Below are 22,346 nucleotides of genomic sequence, written 5' to 3'. Positions count from 1 at the left end.
TAACCCTTACGAACAGACGCGGGCGAGACACGCACAGAGCGATTAGTGTGGCCTCAATAACTCGGCGCCTCGGGCTAGTTGTTATTCCATTTCATGAGGTAATGAAGTAAAATATATGGGCACTAAAAAAAGTAAAAGAAGGAACACTGACTTCCAACCGACCGTCATTTAATAAAGAACGTGTCTATATAACTGGAATTACACCACCGTACAGGCATATGGCCAAGTTCATATGGCTTCATCACGTTTCCGAAGCGCACTCACTTTAAAGCAAAAGTAATCGCAGGAGACAGCGCTGTTTCAGTCTCATGCTTCCTATTTGTTCCTTTGTCTCGGAGCACTAGGGAATTGAAAAGTTGCAAAAAATGTCGGCCTTCTTAACAACACTTTTAAAGAAGAAAATGCGAGATCATCTGGAAGTTGATGCACACCCAAATATTTCACCGTTGCTCCTAAATTTTGGAAGTTTGCTTACTCCGAAAATTGGATTAAGGTAGATTAGTGGGAATTAGTTGGCGGGTTAAGGATTAGTGGGGATTCGCAGGTAGATTAAGGTCGAACAGTGGGTCGGGTTAGTATAACCCCCTATGATAATCCAACTCTTGTCCTCAGATTTTCAAATTTGCCGGTGGTGACGATAATGTCAGGACCCTCCCGACCAATCCCAAAATTTCGCTACAGAGAAACCCGATGATTTTTTAAAGACGCCAATCTAAATGCTATCGCATCAAAAGTATGCAAGATACAAAAAGGAGCAACGGAATTTGGAGGATCAACGCCCCCACTGAGCAGTCATGCATGGCATGTCTGCTGTGCTATCTTCATCTTGCATTTTCTTTGCTTCTTGTTTATTTATTTAGTGACATAAAGTCTCGTATTTCAAACACGAGAATTATGAAAGAAAAATCAGCTGCAAGCCACGCATGTTTTCTCTGCACTACGGATCTCATATTTTTTTTTATTTGCCGAACGGAAAAGACATGCTCAAAGGGGCTATGCGAAAAGCCCTTCATATCAGAAAAAAAAAAAACATCGACACGTGACGGTTTTGTTGCCAAGCATTCACAGACATGCAGTTCATAATTATAAAAGCTGAAACCTAGCCAGAGAAAACTACTCTTAACAAGTAGAAAGTTTGCGCCTGTCATGTTTCTTGTGCCGCTCCAAAGTTATACAGCCACTCCGTATCACAGCGATGAAGAATTGTTCACCATATTAAGCAGCTCCCAAGACATCCCAAAACAGTTTATTACTCAGGAACCTATACTTTTATATTACTTGCACGAGCGGCCTAGAAGTAATATTATTAATATATTTAAAACGTGAACCAGAAACTCGTGACATGCTTAGTGATGAGCAGTAGATTTTTCTGGAGAGCTACTAAACTCACTCGAACGCTCCACACTGTCTCCGTGCAAAAAAAAAAAAGCACGCACAATAGATCGCGGAATAACGAAAATATCGTTTATAATATTTTATACATGCAACGACCAATGCCTTCTGGTGACACGAAGCATGAAGGCCGCAATTCATTTGCCCCTGTAAAAGATGCACCACCACATGCGTATGCTTAATAACGAAAAGCCCTATACGCAAAGAAAAAAAAAATGGAAATGAAAATTAGTTTTTGAGGAAACGGATATGACGCAGTAACTGTCTCACATATCTCGGTGGACACCAAAACCGCGCCGTAAAGGAAGGTATAAAGGAGGGAATTAAATAAGAAAGAAAAAAAGAGGTGCCGTACTGGAGGTCTCCGGAATAATTTCGATCAGCTGGGGATCTTAACGTGCACTATCACAAAGCACACGGGCGCCTTTTGCGTTTCGCCTCCATCGAAACGCGTCCGCCGCGGTCGGTTTCGAACCCGAGTACTTCGACTCAGTAGAAGAGTGTCTTAACCACTGAACCCCCGCGGCGGGTGCAAAGTAGTAGTAGTAGTAAGTGTGTAATGTAAAGTAAAAACAAAAAGGAAGGTAAAAGATTTTTGCTAACTCCGACAACTGCCAGAACTACGGCGGCGGCACCTGAGCTGGGGCAGCGAAAATTAAGGATAGCACGCAGTTTGAAGAAGTGAAATGAAAGAGGTGAGGCGAAAAGTAAGAAAGAATAGAGCGAGAGGTGATAAATACACTATTTACATAACAATACATTTGTACAAGTTGCGCGCGTGCAGAGTTAATGAAAGAAAGGACAATCTAGAAATCATTTTTTTAGACTTCCCACAGAAACAGCGATGCAGATACATCGAAGAACACGATAAAGAGACACGAAATTAGCGGAAAATACGGAAAGGCTTTAACACTGCTATCAAGCAACGGTGCTTCCGTATACACCAACAGTCTGACGCAACGGCACGATGGATTTAAAAGGAAGTTTAACAAAATGGCTCGCTGGGCTAGTTGGTTACGCATTTATCCAAATCAGGGCTTGAAGAGACGTCAGCGCGGCGTATGCATGTGTCTCACCTTTATGTGCGTGCCTTCAAGCGCTGATTTAGATAAAGACATTTGAAAGGACGAGGCTCTCGTCGAACGCGGTGTTACCTATATCTACACGACAGGAGCGAGATCAGACCGGCTTACAACATTAATGCTACGCGTCGCTGCGAGAAGATGCGAGAGCAAAAAAAAAAACGCAAGAGAGGATAGGTTTATGTTCACCGACTTGAGGAGTGCGACGTCAGAACGCGTGCGCGCGCATACAAACAGGTGCACTTGAAATTGAGAGAATAAAACTGCGATGGATGTCTGTATTGTTGCTTTGAAGCTAGAGGCAGGAGAGGAGACACAAAGTTACCACCACGGGAAGACTGAGGCTAAACCTCTTCAGGAATGCAAGGATCGCGAAACGTTTCAAGAAACAGAGACACGAAGTGGAACTCAAACACGAGAAAAAAAGCTGTATGATTATCAGTGACACTTCTGAAACACAACCTACTGTTGTTGCGAAATACTTTCCCAGCAGTTAGAGCAGGACTTTAGCGCATGTACGCGCAAGAGAAAATAAGAAGGAAAAAAAAAATCCGATCAAATCACATCAAGACTCGCACATTTTGGGTGGTTCGGCGCAGCAAACTGAAAAATAACCCATCGAAAGCAATGAACACAGAATACTTAGACATGCAAAAAGTGAAGCTCAACCTTGCAGGAGGACATTAATCACGGCACGTTCCTCTCCTGCAAAACCAAAATCTAAATTTCCGGGCATCGCGCTGTAACGCGGCACGAAGCCGACACCGGTATTGATTCTGGCTACACACTGCTACCCCCACGAGGCCGAGCACATCCACTCCGTTGTTCTGGGTACCATCGCCTTATCGGGCTTCATTAAAAAGAAATCGATGTGCACACGTCCTTCGTTTTTCGTTTAGGAGGAGGAGGAGCAGGAGGAAAACGGCGCACGTAACACCTTTGTTCTCAAGGGATGGCCACAGAGGGCCCCCCCCCCCCCCCGCTCTCTCCCACCGAATTCGCTTCCCTCGTTTCCGTACTGTTCGTTTTTTTTTTCGCGAGGTTGTTTTATTAAACGGTTCCGTCATTAGAGTGTTCGTTATATGGGTCAATTAGAGCGGTGAGAATGAGAAGCTCAGGAAAAAAGTAGCAAAAAGCGCATAATAACTTGTTTTTTTTTTGTTTCACAATGAAGTGCAAACGCGGCACGAAGCGGAGTCCGCGCGTACTAATGAAAAAGCGAACCTCGATGCTCACGGATAGTCCTTCCCCTAAACTTTTTTCAACTCCTCCTCTCTCTTTCTCCCTTTGTCTGATCGGAGAGAACGGCACTAAGAAAGTGCAAAATGCTGGACTCGGTTCTTAACACCACAAAGAATCGTGGTTGATTCTTCTTAGTCCTTTCTTTCACAAAAACAAAAGCTAAACTAATCAGGCAAAGGACTGAGGGTGCCGAGCACATGAAATATTATACTGCACGGCGGGTGGGTCAATCAATTGAAAATGGGATTAGATAATTATTATTGTAAACCAGCACGCGAAATTTATGGAAATCATCATCAACATGGGAAGCCGGCGTCTTGGCTTATACGCTTACGTATTTATTTTCAGCTGTTACTCGATCGTGCCATTGAGACTATATATTTCTATATTGCTCGCAATAAAAAAAAAACCTTACAAATACAATTTTTTAAGTATGGGCACCACTAATCACTGCTCGCCGTCCTCAAATTTGAGAAATTATTCACCAGTCACTCTTTCGTAAAATTGCAAAATTTAAACTCAGGACTACATTTCAAACGATCATACATAAGGTCACCCATTGACAGTTATCATAACGTGGTTGTTCCACGTTGCACTACTGATCGGTGCATTCGGACATTCAGTAAAGTGGTAAATAGTCAAATAGAACGCCCTTCTAGAGCACACAGAAGCGCGAATTTACGAGTCAAGCAGAGAATACGAAAGTCAACACTCGTCGCTTTCCCACCACCTGCAGCACGACTTCTTCAATTTTCACAGTAAATGATGCTAATGTTCCTTTTTAAGATCGCCAGTGGCACACACTGCTTCCTGAACCCTGGTTTACAATGTTTTATCCTGCTGGCTTATTTATTATTCTGCATTTCCTTGCTTTTACCTTTTTTTTTCTTATCACTTATCCCACTCTCGACGACAACGCGCCTCTACCGTGAATTCCATGAAATGTATAAAAGAGCGGTGAACTGAAAACCTTCATTTTTCAGAGAGTTACACTCCCAAGAATATGCACTGCCTATGCGGAACGCGAAAGAAGTTCGTGCTTCACGTTTATTCAAAATCGGCTGGAACCGAGACAAAGAAGGAAAGAAAGAAATAACAATAAAGAGAGACAGATAGATACTGTCTCTTTATACAAAGACGAAGTTGTGGAAGGCACTGAAAAAGTTCCGCGAATTGTTTCATATTTATTCCCCCACTCCCTCCTATTTCACCGGGAAAACAGTCGTGCCCTAGTTCTAACGTCTCCTAAGCGCAGGAACATGGATCAGAGAGGAGCTCCATGACTGCATCTGGCAAGAACATATATTAGTGTGGGCAGACAAAAAGAAAGAAAAATAATGTTGCCCAGCCCGCAACATTATATTTCTTTCTTTTCTCCGCCCACACTAATATATGTTCTTGCCAGATGCAGTCATGGAGCTCCTCACTGATCCATGTCGCTATGCTACAGAGGGTTTATAACAAGAACAGCGAGAAAAGCTCGAGGCTCACACGGACGCGGCGGTTGTGTCCCGCTTGTCTGCGGCTTTGCATCGGCCCTCGCTCGGCCACTCGCCACGACGAGGATTTGGCACGACGTCGCTCGCCGCGTTCATTATGACATCCCGAGCCCAGGGCGGACCGATGTGTACATCTATCACGCCGGCCCTGACAACCTATCATTTGTCACCGGCCCTAATGACGACAGTCAGAGGGCGGGACGAAACGAAGGGGAGAAAATACGTATATGTGGCGCGTAGATATCTATATCTGCATCCGAAGGCCTCGGATTCGCTGTTCTCAAAAACGCGGGCGAGTTGTGCTGGGCGTTCGTCAAGCTGACCCTGAATGTTTTCCGGAACAGGAATAATTCGGTTTAATTCCTTGCTCACTCAAGCTTCAGCCGTTTGATGTGCGAACAGCGAATGCACCGAAAGAACAAATATATAGATATAGAGGCCCGCGTTCTGTGCGATGTCAGTGCACGTTAAAGAACCACAGGTGGTCAAAATTATCCGCAGCCCTCTACTACGGCGTACCTATATTATATTTTTATGTGCGTGCTGTTCTCCTTTATACCGGCCATTGGTAGCACGGACTTTGCAAACTATTAACACTTGCAAAAGTGTCCTCAGAGACAGACTGTGAACCGTCTCTAAAAGAAAATGTGGCAATATCAATTCAAGGAAAAGGTGGCCTTAAACGATACTAGCGATTTTAAAACAATTTTTCCCAGAAGCGGGAACCCCCATAACGAGGAGAGTGCACAGTATCGTACATGCCAGCCCACGCGAGTACAGCCGTGAAGACATTTCTGTGCGTGCAAGGCATTTGGTACGGGGAAAACAGCAATCAGCCTTTCCAACAATGATTTTCCGTTTCATGCATCCAGGCTCCGACGGATATCTACAAGAGTTAGAGCACCCTACACTGATAAGGGCGGCTGAACTACGACGAGGTCCAAAACTCATATTTTACGTCCTGACCTGTACTAAACGTTAATAATATGGTGGATGTCCATACTGTTGGCCAGAAGAAGACGAGTCCTTTTGTTGTAAATAAAGGCGAGTCCATTTTTAACGGCCGCAGATAAAACGAACTTTCGCTTATTACGAACGAATGCGGTGCTACCGTCAAAATATGCATTAAGGCAATGGCAATTCGTCTCAGATATAATGAACAACTCTGACAGCACCACTCGGTTATAGCGAACAAGGAGGCGCAGTAAACTTTCCCCTTCCGAGGTTGAAGACGTCTCGTTTCCAGAAAGTACGGAGATCGAAGAGCGCCTCTCAGCCCTCGCGACACAGCGCCGGAAAGAACATTCGAGCGATGAAAGCAATAAAAAAAGCAGCATTGACAGAGAAAGTAACCACCGGCAAAGCGTCTACCGATGGCCTACAAGTGCAGTGATTGCCTGCGGGATGGTAAATTATCGTCGTCGGGATGGCAAATTATCGCAAGTGGAAGAAGAAGCGCGATGGGCGGGAGACAGGAACAGCGTCGAAAGGGAAGCTACGGCCCATGGTCGCGGATAGAGTAGCATCAGCGGTTTGAGAAGTTTCAATGCCTTGCTGGCCATGCTGATCACGTGGTATGCGTCGCCTGCCAACTCGACTCAGTCTTTTGTGCTGCTGCCATGTGTGGTGAGCATCAGAAAGCGGACAGTGCAGCCGATACATTCTGTGCCATGAGCACCGCGCTACTTTCTTTGCTGCATGGGCTTAGGAACGATAGATGAAGCTCGCGAAAACACAATTTGATCAAACGCTTGTAGATTCGTGGCAACGCGTCGCTGATGCATAACTGGCCAGATGGCTCTTCGGATCAGAACGTTCCTACGGACAACGTCGCAAGCCGCGTGCTCTGACGAAGGCATTGTACGCTTACCACGAGCACTCGGCCACCCCTAGGAATCAGATTAATTCGGGCGACAACCACGATAAGTTATATCCCGTGCCTAAAGTTGATAGTTGGCAACGAACGTTTCGGTGATGAGAACACGAGCGCCCTGGAGAGTCTGGACAGAACGACGCGAATAACACATTTTTTTTTAATAAATGAACCCTACGTTTGTGGACTTAATATTTTTGGCTGTAGTACCGGCAGTCCACTGACTACGAACAATGAATATAACGAACGGAATCCGGGCCACCGTCATGCTCGTTACAAGTGGGCTCGATTGTATATCGTTTTTCTAGCAATTCCCTCTAGGAACAGCTGGCACTGACCGTAGGTGATAGTTCTTATTCCATAAAGAACAAACACAGCAGGCTAACGAAACGATGAAAATATCCGAACAAAACATCCAATACCTGCGGACTAAATCCGTTCTATTCACATCACCTAATCGTTACCTGCATGCGAAGAAGATATGCAAGCTCTACGCCCAGGAACGAATACGAAGAGACATCTAGACAACGGCGGGATTAATTAAGAAGCATCGAGCTGTACGCCGCACTTCCATAAGCACGTCAGCCGTGGGTGCATGTTTGTTTACAGCATCTCAGCCTCATCGGAATGCTAAGCATCATGTGGGCATGCGAAGCGGTACAGCAAAAAGTTACACGCTGCCGCTTATGAATGTCGTGTGGCAGGCAGGTCACAGCAGCTTCAAAGAAAAAAGTACGACTTCACCCACCCGTTTCCACGACCCCCCCCCCCCCCCTCCCACCACACACACACACACGGAGCACGCACACAAAAGTAAAAAGAAATTGCGCTAGAGAAAAAACGTGATTACTTAACGGGTAATGCGCAGCCCAGCTTCGACCATACACCCAATCAGAGCTCAACATCTGCGGTCACCACGGGCAACCACGGAAGGGCGTACATCAGCCGCGGCTCCCAAAACAGCGCCGGGACACCATGATCGATGGCAAAGAGCTCCGGAGCACGGGTCAGCGATTGAAACCCCGGCGCATCCGCGATTACTGTCGAACTGGACGTGCTCTGATAAGGGACGCGCTCCGCGCGTAGCGACGGCCGCCTGATCCGACCCCGGCGGCAATATAGTGTCACATTTTACGCGCGGGTGAAAAGCTGTTTAGACAGAAGGAAAATAAATAAAAACGAAGACTAACACGCGATCGCCAGCAATAAAGGAATGTTCATTTGTGTGCTTTCATCAAGAACAGAGTAATTCCGATCTTTAACTGTTCGGTTCCACCATCAGCGCTCGTCGCTCTGAGCTTCTGTACCGTTTCTACACTTGGCGAAATGGCTCGTGCTGTGATTCTCCAATGGAAAGTCATTACTGGCAGTGAAAAAAAATGTTTAAACTACACTAGTTTACGCCATTCAATGTAAGTGAAATAAATAGAACCTTAGAAGAGTGTTGTTTCTGCTGCAGAAAGACAAATGAAGGAACGTATTTTAACCGCAACACAGCACATTCGCAGTACTTGTAAAGTGCCTCTAATTGCTCTTCAGACGTGTCGTCACTGTGTTTGCTTATTTGCTGGATTTACACTCAACCCTTATCACGCCGCATGGGGGTTACATGTCACTAGCTTTTTTCCACTTTTAACACGAATACGCCTATATGGAAGTAGAAAGAGAGTAAATTGTCGTCCAGCGCACTCCTTTTTCTCCCTTTCTGATTAGAGTATAGACTGCCGCTTTTCAGATCTTTATGACATCCGAGGCGCGTCGATGGCTTTTATCACGACGAACCTGTGGAAATATTTACCGGGGTTCAGAACACGTTATGCGATTTTAAACCCATAATTCACTTTAGCGCGTTCGGAAGACGACAATTTCACAGGAACTTGCTCAACCGAAGAGCCATGTAAAGCACACAAAAAAAAAACAATCGTAAATGATGTGGAGTATAGGAGAGTGGGCATCCGCACGTCTACTGTTTTACACCGCTATAAACCATCTACCGACATAAACCTCACGTCTTTAGCGCGCGTCGTTAACAGATAAACATCTGAAAATACGCAATAACAAACAGTATATGAAAAGACACCTCATAACTAGCTTTCGGAAAAACACGTTCGATCCAACAATTGTCGAAAAAAAGTTCATCTCGTCTTTCAAATCTCCAGCACGTCTCAGTAAACTAAGCGAAGTAATCAAAATAAAGAAAACCCACGGTCGCGCAAACTCCTCCGACGCCCGCGCTTCGCACCAACAAAAGCCGAGCTTGCGACCCTCGCTCGTGCCCCGAAAATGACGAAAATCGATCTCAAGCAACCGAAAAAAGTGTCGATTGCCTGAAATAAAACACAAACGCACGCTACACACAGATCAAAGAGGACGCACGGCAGCGCCCTCGTAAGGCACTGCCCAAACTTCCGTGTCAACAGCACATCCCGACCGGCTCTCGAACGCCCTTGGTCGCGTGACCCCGTCGTCGCCTCTTCCGTGGAACGCAGTCATCGCCGAAGAAGCCCCCCCCCCTCCCCCCCCCCCCCCCCTTCTCCCGCCACCACATCCTGCGCACTCTCGAAACTCGCACTTCCCTCACGACCACAGGAGAGAGGAAAAGAGGGGAAGAGAGAAATAGGCGCCCAGGGAGATACACATAGTAGAGTGTGAGGGAAGGGGAGGGGGTGAAAGAGGGGTGCAAGCCGCCCCGATAACCGAGTCCTTTCACCGGAGCTTAATGGTGCGTGGCACGGTTCACGCGCGGGACCCGCGGGCGCCTGGCCCTGGCATTCCGGCGTTGTGTCAACCCCTACGGCACGCGCAGACACCAAACCCGTCGCAACGCCTCACAAACGACGTGCCGCGTCCTCTCTTCTACCTTCCCTTTTCTCCCATGTCCCATCCCCAAAAGGGAGAGTAGTTTCAGATAAGGCGCATAAAAGGAAGCGCTCCGACAGAGCGTGCTGCGCCCGGCGCGCTATATAGCTACCCGCCCGCATGTGAATAGACCGCGGCCGATGGAGGCGTACCGTCGCTTTCAGAGTTGAAGCACGCCGGAGATAGAGAGAGGGGAGGAAGAGGCTGCTCAAAAAAAAAGAAGAAAAGAAAACAGGACGCGATGCCACGCTCATCTCCACGCTCGCTTGTACAACGCGGCGACGCCCCGAAACTGGGCCAAGCGCCGCCCGACGCCGTCGATCTTGAGAGCGCGCGCGCGTGTGTTCGCGTATAATAACACGCGATGCCCTTCCATCACGCCTCGCAGAGCGTGAGAGACAAAGGCGAGTTCATTACCGGCTCGAGAACAGAGACGACGGCGCCCGATAATAATTTCAAAGCGGCCGCGGCGGCGCCTTAAAACAAGGGCGCACCAAAGACGCGACACTGCAGTTACAAACTATCCGCACGTGTGTTACGTTCTCTTTTCGTTCAGTGTACGACGGCGCGGCAGCCGGTGGATGTGTGTACAACACGAGAATCGACGCTATCCCATTGGCCGGGGTGCGAGACAGCGCCGCCGTCAGGGGGCACACGTTTCTGATCGCATGCAATATTAGAGCCGACATCCAGTTAGGGAGACGTTCGCAGAGACAAAGCAGTCTTTACAAGCTGCGTAGCTTTACGGGCCCAGACACAGAGTCTCGAGGCTTTCAAACTGATGGGCGGGTGTGTGAACGTAGAACAGCTGAGATAAAGACACGCAGTCTTGGAGAGAAACGAGGAGGAAAGGGGGGTGAATAGTAGTTGCTTCGGAAATTAGGCGAGATTTTAAAGCTCGCAGGCTCGTAATAGTAAAGAGGAAACGGCTTGGATATTTGGTTAAAGGGAACACCACGGTTAGACGTACGACAAGCGGCGAGGCATACAAATGAAAACACGATACATGGACACCATGAACGGTGGGCACCAAAATCTCACCGCTGAATACCGACCGCCCATCACTAAAGATTATCTCTCCGGAATCATTTTTGTTACGTCGCCAACTAAGGGTGACACAATAAAAAAAAAGGAAATTGAAGACGACCTCGGCGAGACACACTAGCAGAACTAAAATACCAGCGAAAAGAGGAGCGAGGGACAGTACAAACGCTGGCCATCAACTGCCCACCGTTGTAAACTAACTGCACTTTTAACTTTCCACAGCTGGACATCAACTGTGCACCGTCGTTGTAAACTAACTGTACTTTTAACTTTCCCCAGCCGGACATAAACTGCCCACCGTTGTAAACTAACTGTACTTTTAACTTTCCACAGCCGGACATCAACTGCCCCATGCTGAACACCAACTTTACACAGTTGAGAATCACCAGTCCACAGTCCAACATCGCCAGTCCATTGTTTGCAGTCTAAATCTCTCGTTCCTTCGCCCTCGTCTCTTTAGCGGCAGCAGTATGTCTAAGCAACGTGATTTTTGATTTCGTTTCTTTGGCTGTGGCGCCCTCATTCGGTCAACGAACACAAACAACAGAAGCAGAGGAGACAACGCAGGCAATTTTCTCAATGCTCACCTTCGTAAGGAAAAGGGCGCGCACAGGCCTACCCCAGGAGAAAAAAAAAAGTGAAGACTCTTAAAAAAAGAAACCATATAGAGAGTCGTTTCGGTTTACAGATTTTGCGCTCTGAAGATGAATGAGACGCGTGGCTCCTAGCGACGCCCCGCACACGCGCACGGACGCTGCCACGCCGCAGACCATTTCTTAGCCCCGGACAAATAAAGGCCCATTGGTCGCGACACATAGGCACTTCAAGACAACGCTAACAATAACAATGACTCCTAAAAAAAGCGTACAAATGGCGCAAGCGCATGGAGCGCCTCAAACGGAGATAGGAAGAAGCAAAAGAGAAGCGCCGATACCGCCGGCAGAGCGCGCAAACGGCGCACGAGTGGGCGGAACTACGAGGCCGGGGCGATCAAAACCGATAAATACGGCCGGCGAGAAAAGCCAGGCCACTGTGAAACGCGGACGGCCCAATCACGCCAATGGAGGAAGCACGCCTCGGGGGCTACGCGGCCACCGCCGGACAAGGGAAGAAAAATCGGAGAAGTTTTGCTCAGTGGAGCGCGGCTAACAAAAGCCGGGCCACACCAGAGCAAGGAATCGAGACCGACACACTGGGCGCGCGGCTTTTAGTGCAACTCTCGGACAAATAGAAATGGGGATATAAAGACTTAGTATGTTACTGCGAGTTGCCCATGAGAGAAGCGTATATAAAACGCCATTTATGAGTGCGGAGGTGAATGCGTCGACCAGTTACTTATGAAGCGGAATATCCTCCAAAGCACATCAAAAAGAACAATGAGGAAGAAATAAAAATAGAAGCTTATCAATTTACTCCCGCGATTTTTTTTCTCCAACAGACACACCTTTTGACAGCCTTAAATTATACAGTAGAAGGTTACACCGAAATGTTAAGCAAATAACGAGGGCGCAAACGCAGTGAGAACTGCGCGAACGCTCCTGTGTACAGCGCTCATAAATAATCGCAACAGTGCAACATGCAACACACGCTGTGGTTGGAGCAATAGTAGGTCGCGTGTGCGCCGACAAACCGACGTCACATGAAACGTGACGACTTTAAAATGGTAGGCTACAGCAAAAAAACAAAAACAAAACGAAAATAGACGAATCAATCGTCTTTCTATTCTGTAAACTGCATTACAGTTGTACGCAGAAAAGGCCAACATAAAGGAACACTGAGGAAAAATAGAAGTCAGCCTGTAATTATAGGGTGTCGCGTTCTAATCACAAACGCACTATTCTAATTAAAAACGAACCTTTCATAAACTAAAAAATATTAAAAAAAGAAAAACAGGTGTCGCCACCACCAGCCGATTTCGCAGGTAAAAAGTGTTTGGGTCTGGAGAGTTTCTTGACGCCGATCTCAGGGGCTACGCTGCCCCGTCATTCACTTCAAAGCGGTGGCAACTCGTCCTTATCGGTAAGAACTTCGAGTTTGAATCTAGTGGCGGAAATAATTTTAAAACCACTTTTTCGCCCATAAATGTGTTTTCAGCTGCCGGAAAAAACGTCGACATAGCAAAAAAGAGCCCGATGATTGATTTTTACTGAGAACAACAATAATTGGATAGAATTTTCCTTCAGTTTCCCTTTAACCCAGCGGAGCCGATAGACATGCTAATTACCAAAGAATAACGACGTTCTCCTTCCGACGGCTAGATACTTCGTCGTTGAAGTATACGGAAAGTACTACACGGAGAGTTCTAAAACATTACAGCATCTTAGTACTGTACTTCACAGTGGCGCCTGCGAAAACAGCGACACCGCGAGCGCAATGAGGTCACAAAGGAGGCGAACCGTACAGCGAACAACGTGTCTGGACGGCCTAAGCATTCGCGTGGTTGCTGACTTGTGCATAGAATGAAGCCTGGCGGATTCAATGACAAGACGAAAAACCGACTTGCCAAAACATTAACTAGCGCGCCTCCACACAACATAATGCGGGCACTGCATCGAAACTCCTATTGCTGTATTACTCCAAATCCTTTTCCTCGAAGCGGAGAGAATATCGTGCCTCGCCGCAATTACAAAGGGCCGTTGATTTTTTTTTTTCCTTTTCCTGCTTTCGGTGCCCTTTCCGCATGACCTGGAGGAAATGGCACGGCCGCAGATCGAAGCGAGGTCGCCGCACTTAGCGTCAGATGGCGCAATCGCGTGAATCCCGCCATTGCCCTCCCGAAACCTATGGTCAATCTGTTCTCGTCGTCGATTGGGGGCATCTGGTGGGGGAATACTATACCAGGAAACGAAGAAGACGATGGGCGTCTGTAGAAAAGAGGTTGACGAGGGAAACCGGGGATGGCACGACAAGCGCGGGAGCGGAAGGAAACAAGGTGCTTGTGTGCGTTGCCCGTTCAGTCCAGACGCCGAAAAAAGCGCGCGTACTTTATCGCTGCCATCATCATTTCCATCGCACGAAGAAAAACAAACAAACAAAAAACACGGATAGGAACACCGACGCGGTCAAGGTTAGTGTTACGCTTGCAGATACCTCGCCTTTTGGCCAGAGAGGTCGTACAAGCCATGGGCACGCGAATAGAAAAAGAGGACAAAACACTTTTTATCAGGAGACCCCGGTCCGAGTATCTGTGTAAGCGCGCTTGCAATGGCAGTGGTTTAATTTCCGGTGTGGAACCGGCGCACACAATCTGGACCAGCCAGAAGCGGCAAGCAGCTGGTTGATGGGCATCTGCTGAGCGCCCTCAGTGATTGCACGAGCTTCCGGGGCCGCTAAGAGAGTTTCGCGACACAGAGGAGCAAGTTAGGCCTACACGTACTCGTCAAGCGCCGTAAGCGAATTGAAAAGTAGCCTGACTTTATCCCCCTCAGCTTTACTTGACTTGATAGCACATCTACGCAATTGCCTTCCAAAGGTGTTTGAGATTCTAGGATGGCATGAAACTTGCTAGACATTGAATCCGCAGGAAATGATGGGCAAGCCCAGAAAACATGGGCTGAAAGTTACAATAATAAGATAAACATGATAAACCAGCGAATAAGCGCCGTCCTAACTTCTTTCAAGAGGAATGAGTTACGACTGTAGAAGACGTCATGACAGGTGTTTCGAGGATTTACACGCGCAAGAAGTGTTTTAAAAAAATTAGGTGGATATTGCGATGCATGGCTGATGCAGTTATGAACCAAGGGAATATAAACTGTTGACTGCAGTGGAGCCGTAGGGGAACCGGGGAGCTTGCCTAAGTTATGATTAAAGTTTTTATGATGATGATAAGCCCAGTGGCACGAAGCAAATAAGACAGTCAAATTGCCCGTGTAACCTCATTCGCAGTCTAAACCCTCTCTTGAATTTGAGGAAAGGAAAGCCGCCCAACTGGCTCAATTTGCAGGTGGACACCACCATCACCTAAAAGCGCCGTAGATGTGTCACCCGAGAAAAGCAGCCACGGATGCGCCTTTTCTTTAACCAAGACCAAGAAAGATTTGTACCGCGAATAAGGTTAGCGTGACAATTACACTCTGTTATTCGCTTCGTGCAAGCCGGCATCTGTAAGGCGGTATGATTACGAGTCCTCCACCAGCCCGCGCTCCGCAAACGTACAATCTCGGAGAAAAAGCAAAAGCTAGGTCAAACGAACGGTGACAGGCAACTACGCACATCTCACAGAATTCGGGATCAGCGACAACGCAAGGCGGCAGTTGGCTAAAAAAAAGACAATGCCAGAGTTTACCAGCGGTAAATGCAGGATATAAAAAGTGACCACCACGCTAGAAAGGAGCACATTTCTCAGAGGCAGGATCACGGCCGGCTCCTGCGCTCATGCTCTGCGACGACAAAGCTCTAACGCAGTTTAATTATTTTTTTTTCAAGCCGAGAAGTCCTTGCTCCGAACTCCTGTGTTTCGACATCTCCCACGTGCGTGTCCTCTTCCTCGTGGGAGGGCGAGTGAAACCTGCAGCCGCCGATGGAAAGCCGCGTCGTCGACTAATTCGCGGACAAGCTGCCTCCGTGGGCGAGGAGCGAGTCGTTGACTCGATGAATCAGTAAGCAGCGCCTGAATTAGTGAGCCAGTGAATAAGGGCGCAACTCAGCCGGGTCCCTTTACGGCACAAGGACCCCTCGCTCGCCATCGTGGGTCCGGAGGCCGATATCGATCCAAAAAGGGGGGAGGAAGGGGGGGGGGGAAGGGCTGCCCGCGTATATGCCGACATCGGAGCGCTAGAGGAGAGCACAGTCACCGTGGTTTTTATAGCTCAGGTGCATCAAGCGTCATGCATAATGTAGCAGGAGCCACTTCGACCGGCACACGCCCCGAGCAGTGGAAAGTTCGGAAGTGGCGTTGCATGATTTAAAGCTACGCGCGCTCTGCGCGAGTAGAGCCGGCCGCAGTAGCTTCCCGCGCGACGCGCTCGTCGGAGATGGCGATAACAGCGAGATATGGAAGAAAAATTCGTAGCTCTCGGCGAAGGTGAAAGTCGCGAGGGAGTTGAAGAACGAGAGAACGAGCACGAGCCTGCTACGCATAGGACCGTTTATTCACACACGACACTCGCGTAGCAAAGTAGCTCATGGGGCAAAATTCGTCAGAAAAGCAATGCGGCAGATTTTGGGTCGACCCAGACAGGCGTGAACGAGTTCGAAGTAAGAGCATCGAAATTTCAAGTTAGTTCCTAAGTTCCTAGTTCCAAGTTAGTTACCTAAGTTTGTTAGTTCCTAACAAACTTAGAACTAGGTCACAAGCGCACCTCCAGACTACTTATTGTCGATTGTGCGCGATCACTCTCACGTTATTCCAAAAAATATGCGTGTAATCCTTTTTTTATCATTCATACACTTGAGTAAAGTATGTTAAGCATTAGGAACGCTTTGGTACGCATTTAGTTTGTTTTTCCCTTTGTATGCTTCTAGCCTCATCTACTATATCAAAAGAGGGCGTAAAGACGGGGATCCACTCGGAAGATACAGAGACTGAGCACATAATTGGAATCAGCAAACAAGACTTAAAGCTTACACTTAGTAATTCCGAGGATGAAGCGATTAGCGGGATTCCACGAACAAGAGCGTGCCGCGCCCAAGGCTGTACCTTCTTGGTTTTGAAAGACTTGAAAGTGATGTCGTGAGCTCTCCTCAGTTTTGTACAAACCTGCAAACACAACACAAAAAGAAAAATTAGCAAGCAGCACAATATTCGCAAGTTTGCATATAGCACAACTGAAAGTACAACCATACAACAAAAAAAAAAATTTGCACCTGCTCCAAAATAATATTCATATGTACAGCCTTCGGCAAAAACTTGGTGCCCAGGGGGGTTTGCACCACACTGTGTGGTTCGTAAAGCATCTCCAGTTCTGCGAATTTCTGAAGTCAAGATTTTCGGTCCTGCCCCCTTCGACAGATAGGACTTCCATGAACGATACAGGAGCCTCAATACAAGGCTTACAAGCAAACCCCCTGGGCTATTAACTTTTGGCAAAAACTGTACCATTAGTTATTTCCAATCACAAATACACTACTACGGGACATACACTACGATAAAAAAATCAAGATATCGAGACAACCTGAAAAAAAAAAATGGCACCGATACTAAGCTCTTACCGTACGCCCAGCATAGCACGCCAACCGCACCAAAGGCACAAATGAAAGTAAATTTCAAGCCTACACGTCAAGCAGGGCTTATTCTCATTCATCTTCTCAATTGTACACAAAATGGCACAGACGTAAACGAAACCTACCAGGCAGATATTCGTGAAAAGCAGAAAACCCGAAACTCTGCGATGGAAAAGTCAGGCACGACGGTTAGGTGAAAGACAATGTGGAAGTTCTCGTCAAAAAAGGAAGAAAATGAAGCTCATAAAAGGCGTATAAAAAGCGCGATCTGCGTGATGTGCTCTGCAACCGCGTTAGAAAGATAGATGACCCTTCCTCCCTTTAATTTCGTAGGCCCTCGAGCCGCTTCAGCGCTTTCCACTGCGTGAGGTAACGACTTTCATCTGGGGAAGACGACATGAAAAAAAAAAACATCAAATACAAAACCAAGCCCAGAGAGGAGAGATCGTGAAGAACACAAACCGATCGAAGGACGTCAAGCTCTAGGCGAAGAAAATAAAATGAGAAAGAAGGTACTGAACAGAACACAGGTTAAAAAAAAAAAGGAACTCAGAAGAAGCGATTTCCAAAACAAAAAAACATGAAAAGAAAAACGGCCATCCTTGAACGAAGAACCAAGAGACTTTAGAAACTAAGGCGACGGCGGCAATTTCGTTAAGCCACGTCCGCTCACCTCAACCACCTTTTCGACCATCTAAGTTTTCCTTTATTTTTTCCACACTTTTGTTAGCAATTTCTCGCTGAAAAATTTTTTTTTTACTTTCCACTTTCCCCTCTGTCGACGCAGCCCCGCACGATTCCTTCCTCGGCACTCATTTAACTTTCAAAGCAAACGTTCTCTACCTGTCCGCCCTCCCGGCGTACGTGCGCGCGCTAGAGCTCCTCAGACACACTGAGTGTCCGAATTAGGAGGACTCGTCGTCGACCTAATCCCCCGACAGCGTCAACTCAGCAGTCAAGATTGCGATGTGACAACCTACCGGGTTAGCCAGATAAAGAAAGAAGAGGGGGGGGGGGGGCGAGAACAGCACTGAATCACCTCCTCCTTCCCTCGTCGCTGCCTCGTTAAAGCCAGCCCTTCGGACACCCCGGTCGGCGACGTCAAGAAGAAAGAGCGATGCCTTGAAGATCTGAATCCCCTTCCAACTTAATTTTTTTTCCATTCGAAATAATGTCACTGGATCGAAAGAGAACAAAAAAAGAGCAAGAACTGAAGCGATCCACTCACGCCGCGAATCAACGGCTCAAGACCTCAACAGAAAGCTTTCGCTTCTTCGCTCAGCGTCGAAGTGCAGGTTATTTTTTGCACTTGCTGCCGTCAATCACAGTCATCTGACACTGTAATCATATTACGTCAATCCAAAGGACCCGACAGATATAATACCGGCGAACAAAATGTCCTGGGTCATTTAATATTACAGAAAATTTCGAGACCAAATGTTTTTTTAAATTTTAGGTGTGACATTTCCAATCCACCGCGTCGACACCTTTCACGAAATTTAATCGAAATGCAACGTTTGGAAACAAAGGAAAGAAGCAGTCCAAGCCATCATGACAAAAAAAAAGAGAAAGAAGATAATGACGGTCACTTAGGAGCATGAAAAAATGCTCGAATTTTTAAATCGCATTGATGCTTTAGCCGTCATGAAAAAGGGCAGCGATACCTTGGTTATTATATTCGTGTCCGTAAACTATACACATGGGCAACAAGGCAGAGCCGCAGTCGATGATTTCGTATCACACTACTGGCCATATGGGTTTCCGTAACGTGCAGTCGGGAGCTAAAGTAGTGTATAACACCAGCGCTTCGGTTAGACTTGATTGCCGCGCCTCATTCCCCAGCGCTTACTGTCCAGACAGAGACGAGGTGGAACCGTTTTTATCTAAAGGCATGTCATTTCGCTCGTTATGATGCCTGGCGCTGCAGCTTGGCGTAAACGCTGAAAGACGTCGCAAGAGTAGGCGGCCGTGCAACCGCGAATGTCATATATAACATTTTTGTTCCCGAAAAAAAAAAACATGAATACATAGAAAGCTTACTACATAGGGAATTTAGCATTTGGGCTCTTTATTGAAATGCTACCACCACAGCCAGGAAGTGATTCGGGGAGCTCGCGTTCAGAAGCTAGATGACTCAGCTCAGAGCTACCACGGCCGTTGAGCAGCACAAAAAAAAGAGGACCGCTAGCCGTTTACGTATTATGACTAATTCCTCAAAACTTGCATGGGTACAGAAGTATTTGGCGACTCTCGACTCTCGAGCTAAAAAAAGGGTGCGCTAATGCAACCACCTTAATGGCGGTCGTGAAAGCAGGCTTCACCTACAGAACACTCTTTATACGACAAAGCCAGCTTTCCACGAGACGCACTGGCAGTCGTGAAAGCTGGCTTCACCTACGTTACACTCTTTATACGACAAAACGAGCTTTCCAGGAGTCCAACTTGCGGTCGTGAAAGCTGGCCTCACCTACGCACACTGTTTATGTGAAAAACAAACTTCCAGGAAAACAGGTGCCGACATTCTTTGTTTTGTAGAGTGTCACGTGCGTATGTAATTTAGCGCACATTTCCCGTCGCCCCTATATAATTAAGAGTGTTATTCGCATTACATGAGATCAATCCAAGTGCTTTCCTATCGTTGTGCCCGTGCATGCGCTGAATGAATGAAAGCCCGCGTTCCGTAAGGCCGCGCGGCTAGTTAAGGCCCCAACGCACTTGAATATGCAACTGCGAGATCACTCCTGTTTAACCACACGCGCAGCCCTGTTATTGCGAGTCACTACGAGTGCTCAAAACTGCCAAAAAAAAGTAAAAGAAAAGGGGGGTCTCCCAGTCTCTACCTTCTGCACAAAAGAGAATACCAAGATAAAACAAGAGTATCATCAATAACGGAAGTATTTGCGCATCAGGACACGCGCAAACGATCCATGAAAATCTCAGCCGGTATGTGCAAAAGCAGGCGCATAGGATCAACAGAGCTCGCATAAGTACATCGAATGCGGTATCCTAAGCGAACGACGTACGCTAAACCGGACGGGCAACTGGCAACGTGGCAGGCAACGAACACAAGCAACGCCAGCCTGGGAACCAAATACCGTCCGTTCGTTGTTTCCCTCTTGACAGATGTTGTATCGCTCGCCGCGGAAGCAGCTAAAAAGGCGACTACTGCACAAGAGGCAGGTATTCGCGGAAGACGTGCCTTCCAGGAAAAGACAGAATGGGTGCGCGGTACGAGCTGATTGAACGGGCGACACTGCGAGGAAGGAAAAAAATACGTCCAAAATAAAAAAAATGCGCCTTGGAAGCACAGGGATGGCTTCAAACGAGCGAAATGGATTCCGGATTCAAACGTGGGGAACGACCAAAATTTAATGTTAAGGCCTCTACTGGAAAACATGACCTGGAAAACATGACCGCTGAATGTTTTTGAAAATTTTATTACCCAGACGCTAGTGTTAAAAGACGACCACTTTACCCCTCATTTCATGAAGAACACGCTTTAAGCATGTTTCTTCTCCCTAATACAGAGCTTCAGTGTTCCAGGGACAATATGTTACCGTACTCTCTTCTCGCTCTTCTCGCTCGGCGTCGTATTTAACTTCAGGAAATGTGAGTTTATGTACGATGACACAGGCTTACTGCTCACGGTTTAAACGAAGTGTATTAACAAGATGAATAGGAACGCCAACTTGAAACTCATTGTTACAGGAAGATTAAACTATCCTTTTCATCTCCAGATTAAAGCCTCACTCCTCGTATTATTCAGCAACGACCCGCATCCACTGTATTTCCACGTCGTGCGCTTTGTTTCGCGCTAATTTCTTCGGGCGTCAGGCATCCAATGAGATTAAGTGCCAGATGGCGTACGAGTGCACTTCACTCCGATTATAATCCGGCATGGCAAGCCTTGGCAAAACAAGTGGAGCTCCCAAACTAGCCAAACGTACCATAACTACCTCCACGCATACCTGAGATAGTATATGAAGAAAAAAGAAAAAGGAGACGGGCAGACCGACGCGAGAGAGAGAGAGAGAGAGAAAGAGAGAGGAAGTGCTAACATCAACATGACGTGCAAAGCCAAGCGTCGGCCCTGAATGCCCGGCTTTATGTCGCGCCGCAAATAGAGACACACAGCGGCGCCAGCAGGCAATAACGAGCCGACCAGAAGCCGCCAGCGAGAGGAGGTGGCGGCGGAACGGCCGTATAGCGCCGAAGTAAAGCCCCAGCGCGGCGCCGGCAGCCGTATCCTGACAGCGCTAATATGGCCGTGGCACGTGTTGTTTTCCTTTCCGACGACTCCACCGCACGTCACGGCGCCCTTTCTCTTCTACCTCCTCAACTACTTCGCGCGCTGGCCGAAACGGGACAACTTTCCCGGAGGCGGCTAAAGATAACAAGCGCGGACACAGAGGGCGAGAAGAACACTACAAACGTAGGAAAATATATATATATATATATATATATATATATATATATATATATATATATATATATATATATATATATATATATATATATATATATATATATATATATATATATATATATATATATGCACTTGTGAAGCCGCGGGAACGACAGACAAGAGAGAGAGATAGGTACGTAAACAGAATGCGTCAGGCGTCTACACGGCGCTTAGAGGATAGAATTAGGCGGCGCGGCGGCTAGTGGCAGAATAAATACAACGAAAGTCCGTTGTGCCTGCGTGCTGTTCGACCGCGCCAGGAGTGAGCGATAAGGCGAAAGAGGCAGTGGATAAAGAAGCATAAAGAGGGGAGAAAAAGGCGCATTTCGGAGTAAGCGTTTTCTGGGGCCGCACTCTTTTGTTTTCAAGTTGATCGAAATAACAGAGGCAAAATTTTGTGCTGGGCGGACTCTAAGGAACGGCGAAAATAAAAGCAAAGGAAAAAAACTCGCAGGATCGGCACTATTATGTAACGCGAGATTCAGCGACAGCTGCTGAAGCATTTTCATTTCGCGATATATTGAGGTAAAGAATATGAGAGCTATATGCCTATATGTACGGTTATAGAGCCTGCTTTTTACTGTTCAGACATACTCGCTCTTCAAGTAGCACTTCCCTCACAGTCCTTGATAGTCATGAAGGAAGCCTTGTGACCTGAGAAGGGGCAGGAAAGGAGATGTGTTCTATGGTGTTGGAGCAATGCCTTATTCTGACTGTGTATATGC

At 47.1% G+C, this 22,346-nt stretch overlaps 1 protein-coding gene across 4 annotated transcripts in view; it reads right to left on the bottom strand.

The window, feature by feature from the left end:
* Camta (Calmodulin-binding transcription activator) overlaps positions 1–22,346 on the bottom strand; it is a 388,479-nt gene that overhangs the window by 262,650 nt on the left and 103,483 nt on the right. For all 4 annotated transcript variants that reach the window (XM_077653404.1, XM_077653405.1, XM_077653406.1 and 1 more), the window contains exon 2: positions 16,561–16,692. In XM_077653404.1, coding sequence (XP_077509530.1) covers positions 16,561–16,692 — 132 coding nt within the window. The remainder of the gene's footprint in view (positions 1–16,560; positions 16,693–22,346) is intronic.

Source organism: Amblyomma americanum, chromosome 2, assembly GCF_052857255.1.
Source record: "Amblyomma americanum isolate KBUSLIRL-KWMA chromosome 2, ASM5285725v1, whole genome shotgun sequence".
Taxonomy (NCBI): Eukaryota; Metazoa; Arthropoda; class Arachnida; order Ixodida; family Ixodidae; genus Amblyomma; species Amblyomma americanum.
This window is presented reverse-complemented; position numbering and strand designations above follow the sequence as displayed.